Source organism: Carassius auratus, chromosome 46, assembly GCF_003368295.1.
Source record: "Carassius auratus strain Wakin chromosome 46, ASM336829v1, whole genome shotgun sequence".
Classification (NCBI taxonomy): Eukaryota; Metazoa; Chordata; class Actinopteri; order Cypriniformes; family Cyprinidae; genus Carassius; species Carassius auratus.
The window spans coordinates 55,136-62,750 of record NC_039288.1 but is presented as its reverse complement, the minus strand read 5'-3'; the positions used below and the strand labels follow the sequence as shown (position 1 = coordinate 62,750).

At 41.3% G+C, this 7,615-nt stretch overlaps 1 protein-coding gene across 1 annotated transcript in view; it reads left to right on the top strand.

Annotated features, from left to right (window-relative positions):
• Positions 1–355: 355 nt before the first annotated feature.
• The window catches only part of slc22a21 (solute carrier family 22 member 21), a 46,435-nt gene continuing 39,175 nt past the window's right edge, over positions 356–7,615 (top strand). Inside the window, exons 1-2 of the mRNA XM_026234097.1 lie at positions 356–916; positions 1,495–1,598. Of these exons, the coding sequence (XP_026089882.1) occupies positions 512–916; positions 1,495–1,598 (509 nt within the window). The 5' untranslated portion in view covers positions 356–511. The remainder of the gene's footprint in view (positions 917–1,494; positions 1,599–7,615) is intronic.

The following is a 7,615-nucleotide window of genomic DNA, read 5'->3' as shown; positions in this document are numbered from 1 at the left end:
ATAAAAGCTAATTTCCTCTTTTGCTCCAGAAAAATCAATATTTACAGTTAGAAATTAAATTTTAAGGTCAATGCTGAAAACGTGGTTAACAGGAAATAAACTGATGGTAACTGTTGCATAAATATTATTTAGAACCATAAAATCCCCTAAAATACAAAATATGATTAAATAAAAATAAATGTAAATATATTACATAAATAAATACATACGGTGCTTTTTCGATGAGCACAACGCCAAAGGGATTAATATATATATATATATATATATATATATATATATATATATATATATATATATATGTTGTTTATTGGACACCAACACTATCGTGTCTGCACTACAACTTTATCTACATCAGCACTGTTCAGAGAAACAGCTCCGTTACTGAAAACATGCGGAGCTGTCGGTAAACGAACAGATGCGAATCCGTGTGTTTGTCTCCTCCCTCCCATCTGAGTCTGAAAGCCGGACTGAAGCCACTGAAAGCGCATTTACTCTGAACGCTTAGACAGCCATGAACTTCCCAGACTACGATGACAGCACCGCATTCCTGGGAGACTGGGGCCCTTTTCAAAAAACAGTCTTCTTTCTCTTGTGTTTGAGTATTATTCCGAATGGCTTCACGGGTCTATCCATGGTTTTCATGGGCGACACACCCGCTCATCGCTGTCTCATCCCCGCAGCTCTGAATATCACGGACGAATGGAGAAACGCGACTATTCCTCTGGAGGAGGACGAGCAGAACCGGGATTCTCGTTTCAGTAAATGTTCTAGACACCGAATGGACGTCGTGAAAAACTATTCGGACCGAGGTTTGATCCCGTGGGTGGATGTGAATGTCTCGGATATTCCTCGAGAGGGCTGTCTGGACGGCTGGGAGTATGATACAGGAACATACATCTCCACGATCGTTTCAGAGGTTCGTTTCAAATCCAACCTATAGTGTTTTCTATTACTGTGCGAGGCGGAAGTTCAGGTTCGGATGTAGCGGCAGTTGTGACGCTTTATTCCGGTCAACATTTGCACGAGTAGCCTTTTTTATTTATTTTTTTTTCTGTATAAATGCATGCCTTAAGGTATTGAATACAAAAGCGATTGAACTTCCACTGTTGCTGACCTGGTCAGTGAAAACATGCTGACCATGATGCGTGGGGCATGTTGTCACAATGGGAACCTGCTTATTTATTCAAATGCATGCATTTAAATCAGTTATAGGGTATTGTTTTTACAGCTATATTTAAACAGTAAGTAAATTATTTGAATATAACAAGTCATAAAACAGCACAAATGTAAAGGACAACATAAAAAAAAATCAAACCATTTTTTGGAACAAATGAAAATTTATAACAAAGATAAATGTGATCGCTGTAATTTGTCACTTCCACACACATAGGCTTTCATGAGCAATACTCTTGTGCTGAAAACAGACTTCATTATATAATGTTTACTTGTTAATATTTTTTATTTACTTGTTAATATTTTTTATTTTTTTCGCAGTGGGACCTGGTGTGTTCAGATGACTGGAGGGCTCCGTTGACCTCCTCACTCTTCTTCTGTGGTGTTTTGACTGGTTCAGTGATGTCTGGGCAGATGTCGGACAGGTTAAAAACATCAAATCTTTTTTTCACATATGAATACTATAATTCATAAATGATTGGTAGAAAGATCCCATTTAACAAAGAACATCCTGATGGTGTTGTTATTTCACTAGTAGTGCTGAAATGATTAGTCGATATTATCAACAACACTGACAATAAAGAAAGAAGACTGATTTTGTCTCCTACTGTGACAGCTGCCTGTAATGAGCATCAGTAATGTTTGCACCAGACTGAAATTTCATCTAACATTTGGGGGCACAGTAGACAAAATCTCTCAAGAGCAATATTTGAATGGGACACAAATAATCCAGCAAAATTTGTACTTGTAAGGATATGTATACACAGAGGAGAGCCATACTACTATTAGTGCACCAGCAGACCATAAAACATTAGACAACTTCAAGCTGTTGTGGCCGCGCCGAGACAGCGCTCTGTGTCTGTTGTAGACAGTACTATCTGTCACAGTGTTGTTAAGTCCAGGTTTTCTCGTGGAATTGGGCTACTTTACAAGTTTTGTTGCAGGGTTTTTTCCATATCTGGCCCCGGGTTGAAGTGACCCCAATTATGTGTATTTTAGCCCCCAAAAAGCGATTGTTACTGGGGGACCCCTCTTTTAGTTTGTTTTGTTGTGAACACTTGGCAACCCTTTCTGTCAAGCAGGTACTAACGGACTCATCAAAAAATACATTGGCACCATGTATTAAAGAGAAAATAATAACTTCTTCCAATTTTTAAGTGAATAAAATAGCGATAAACAGTCTTACGTACTGGAGTTCCACAACTATTGACACCTTTCTCACCAAACATCATATATATATATATATATATATATATATATACAGGGCTGGACTGGGACAAAAAATCAGCCCTGGACTTCATCCAGACCGGCCCACCATGCATGTAAACACACACACACACACACACACTACATGTCTATACATACATTAATCTGCATGTAAAATTACCGATTAGAATGTATTACTATCAAAACCAAGAAAAAAATATTAAAATAATAAACAAAGAAAATGCAAATTATTTCATCAGGCTTTATTTTAAATATCTAAAGGTCTTTATTTATGTGCTTTTTATTAATCTAATAGTGCAGCAACATACATTTTTTTTTGTATTTATATTAATTTACACATATTACCTCTGACCTGTTAGCTGCTATAGTAGGCTAGTATTAAGACCACTGAGCTACAGTAAACGTGATTTATAAAGACCACTGATCTACAATAAAATAATAGAGTAATTAAGACAAAGATCGTTGTGTAGTGATTTATTTTAAATTGTTCTTAGTTAATATAATCAAAGGCCTTTAAAAATCCTTGAAGTACACTGGCTTATATATTCAAACGCAGAGCTCAATGCTAGGGTTCAAAACTGTACTTGCCCTGCTAAAAATAAAAACATAAAAATAAAATTGCTATTGTTTTCTTTGTAAATAAGCTGCAATCTCATTTCACAATTTCAATTTCAATACCACAATAAACACTATTAACACTATTACAACTATTAGGTTCAAACATTAATGAAGACAAGTGAACAGTCAGTAATAAAATAAGAAAAAAAGATCATAAATAGCACCATTTTCAGGTACATATACTGCATATCCAAATATAAAATACTTCACTTAACAAACACACACACACACACACACACACACACACACACACACATACATACATTTCTATATATATATATATATATATATATATATATATATATATATACTTGTTAAAGCTGTTATTCAAGAGCAGTGAGTTATTTCTCTTTGTCTTATGTTCACAATGACACAGACCAAAAGTAGGTATAAGGTTTCTCCCTGGCACTTTAAGAGATTTTTTTCTCAATTGATTACAAATTGAAAAAATATATCTCACATAAATTCTGTAAATATATAGAGACATAGCATGAGCTGGTATTATTAAAGGTTAAAAATAATTAAATGTAATGCAGTTTTCATTAAAATGAAAATTATTTAATGACAGGTGAAGATAATAAATATGTACTATAGTGCACATATTTAGCAAAATTCTCCCTTTCTTACGGCTATTTTTCAATCTCAACTAACCTTGCTATCGTCTTTAAACGGCTTTCTTGAGGTAAATGTAACGTGTGACATAATTGTTCTTCTGCCGTTTTGACTGATGACTGATTGATCGATATTATTTATGAGGCATATATACATTTCTGTAAGTTGTTCTGTATCTTTAAACAGAAAGTAACAGATAATTGGTTTACTTGAACTGAGGCGGTAAAGCGATCTGTCATGTCACATTTTCTAACGCCAAAACGGTATTGTCTGAATTTTGTAATAAAATGGATAGAACCTGAGAGCTGAGAATTTTAAATGTAATTTATATAGATCAGTGAGTGGTGGCATATTACAGCTGGAATATCCTAACTTTTTGAAACAAAATAATGCAGTAGCTTACGTGTATCATTACATTTCTGTCTCACCTCAGCAGTCAAGTCCCGCCCTGCTGACGTCTTCACGTAAGTCTTTTGCCTTCCAGCAATGATTTATATATCTTAACACATTTGGTGGCATCTGCCTCAAGTGCTTGTCGTTTTCTCTCTCTCAACGTTCGGCCCCTCCTTTAAGCTTCGATATTTTATTATTTAACATATTGAATTTCGTTGCAGCTGTAAAGCGGCCGCTTTTCAAGGCTAGAACTTGATTCTGATTGGCCAATGAGCAGTGAACACGTCACGTCTCGGAGCCGCATCAGCATCATGCGCACGCGTTGTTTTATCTGTTCTTTATACTGCTTTTTTTATGTTTTAAATAAATTATTGCGACTAACGTAAATAAATAAAAAAAGCATCATGCAGGTTAATGGGAGAGACACATAAGACCGGAATTGTACCATACAACAATATAATTACGAATATATTTGCGATTTTTAATGATTTAAAAACAAAATACATAACGCACCGGCACAACCAGACCGTGGCCCACCAGGAATCTCCCGGTAGTCCCGATGGCCAGTACATGCCTGTGTATATATGTATATATAATACTCACTGTAATCTAGCATTTTCTCTAAAAAAAATCCTATCATCATCAGCGCACATTGAATCTTGGGATCTAGTCATAACCCTGACCCTGGGCCTAAAGGATCCATCAGTTGTATTCTACATTACCCAGGATTCTTAGTAGGACTGGATGTTAAAGATCCCTAACTTTCAGCACAGCAATTGAATGGGGATGTCATCTTGTGTGGGGTGAAATTTCTCATGGTGCCATCAGTGTGACACATCTTCAGTTGTGTGCCCGACCTCATTGGGTGTTTCGGCCACTTATCACAAGACACCCTCTGCCGGGGGTTGGCCCACCATGGTTTGATCAGACCCGGGTGTGTGTCGCACGGTGGTGGCACCATGCGATCATTTGGCAGCCCATGTTGCATCCCTACGTTTCAGCCACAGCCAGTGACTGCTCCGTTCCGCTACAGTGGCAAGTTCTTTGATTGCCCTCCGCATATCGCAGCCTCTTCCGCTCAAATGCCTCGTCAATGGCATCCTCCCATGGGACAGTCATTTCAAGGATGAAGACACGCCGGCAGGACTTGGACCAAAGGACAAGGTCTGGGCGCAGATTGGTTGCTGCTATTTCAGGTGGCAAACACCTCAGCACTTGGTTGTGGCGCCAGGTGTACCTTCCTTGAGTTAGGCTTGTCTTACAACCCACCAGGATGTGTTTGAGAGTTGCTGGGGCTGCACCTGCACACAGCGGACAGGCTGGGTCCTCTTTATACCAGAGATGTAGGTTGGTTGGGGAGGGCAGGACGTCGCATGTGGCCCTGATGATGAAACTTAGTCTATTAGCCTCCATACCCCACATCTCACTCATGTGATTTTTCTCCTCTCCACGCCATCCCATTTCATCCAACGGCCTTGCTGGGCTTGGGAGACAGACTTGGCACACCTGGCTGCTTCCTCCTGGTGGCGCACCTCCTCCACCACCATGTGCTGCTGTTCGGTTGGAGTAGCCTTTTGACATTTGGGTGTTGCTGCTTCGAATCCAAGGCCCCCTATGCCATGTTGGACCTGCCCCAATATATCCCGGTGTTTGAGTGCAGCCTTTGCCGCCGCAACCGCTGCCGACAGCTTCCATTTCCTCCCCGTTGCTAGGGTAGGAGCAGCACCTCTGACGACTGGATCCCGGAATTCTGTGAGAGTCATTTCCAGCCTTGATTTGGCACATTTTGATTGGCAGGGAGAGGGCTCCATTGCCATACAGGCCAATGCTGGTAAGGCATCTCGGCAGTCCCAGCCACCTCCTCATTTGTGCATTCATTAATCTCTCCAGTTTACTGGCATGGGAGAGCGTGACCTCATAGATAGAAATTGGCCACATAAGACGGGGCAGCAGCCCAAACTGAAAGCACCACAGCTTCAGCTTCCCTGGGAGAGCAGTGTTGTTGATCTTCTTGAGGCCGCTGATTGTATCCTGCCTGAGTTGCTCCACCTGCTTCGAGTCTTTGAGTTCTGCGCTATACCAGCGGCCGAGGCTTTTGATGGGCTTCTCCAGAACTGTTGGTATTGGCTCGTTGTTGACCTGGAACCTTTCATTGGTAAGCTGGCCCTTGACAATGGAGATACTGCGGGATTTGCTGGGTTTAATCTCCATTCTTGCCCATTTGATGTTGCCTTGGAGTTTATCCAACAGGCGTTTGGTGCATGCATTTGTTGTTGTTACTGTCGTCATGTCGTCCATGTACGCCCTGATTGGAGGAAGACGCAGCCCGCTCTTCAACCGCTCCCCTCCTACCACCCATCGGGATGCACGAATAATGAGCTCCATTGTAATGCCAGTGGAGATATAGTGCAGCCCACCATTATGCCTATCTCGAGGTGCTGCCAGGCAGTTGTACTGGCCTGTACTGTCACACAGAATTGAAGATCCTGGAAATAGGCTTTGACCAGCCTTGTGACACCCTCTGGGACTTGGAAGAACTTGAACGCAGTCCACAGAATTTCATGCGGCACTGACCCAAAGGCATTGGCGAGATCCAAGAAAACCACATGCAGGTCTTTCTTCTCCTTCTTGGCTGTCTGTATCTGGTGCCAGATGACATTTATGTGTTCCAAGCATCCTGAGAATCCACTTATCCCTGCCTTCTGCACTGAGGTGTCGACAAAGTTATTCTTCTGCAAGAACACAGAGAGCCTCTGGGCCACGACACTAAACAATATCTTTCCTTTCACATTCAGGAGGCTGATCTGGCGGAACTGATCGATGGTTGAGGAATTATTTTCTTTGGGAATCATGATTCCTCCTGCTCGTCGCCATGCCTTTGGTATAATTCCTTTTTCCCATGCCACTTTCATGAGCTTCCAGAGGTACTTCAAGACTCCTGGCGCGTTCTTATAGAGCCTATATGGAACGCCATTGGGCCCAGGGGCTGAGGCTGTTCTTGCCCACTTTACTGTGCTCCTCACTTCACTCACCCACAAGTTGGAGGTCTTGCTTCCAGCTGGTGCTCGGGTGGTTGAATTGGCGGCATATCATCCGGGATGCTGGCTGGCACAACCCTCTGATTGTCAGAGTAAGTCTTCCTCAGGTGTTTCTCTAGTTCTCTTAAGGGTACTTTGAGGGTCCCAGTTTTCTCCTTGACAAAGAGGTCTTTGACAAACTTATAGGGATCTCTGTAGAAGGTAGTCCTCGTTCGTTCCTTCTTCTTATGCTGCTTTCTAAGACATTCTGCTCTTCACAGTGTTGCAATTCGCTGCTTGATGTCTCCCTGTAGTGCTTCAAGTCCTTTCCTTTCCACTTCTGTGGCCTTCCTCCATTGTTTTCTCAAATTCCTTCTTTCTTTCACCAATCGCTCAATCTCTTGTTGTCTTCTAGATTTGAGATTGACTGATGGGTTCTTCTGCGTCCCAAGGTTTTGGGTTGTACTTTTCACCCCAAATCTCACTGCTCCATAGCTGTAAATGATCTCTCCGATCTTGTCCAGTTTTCTTTCCACGCCCCCTTTCAGACCTTCTAGAAGATGGACGATGTCTGT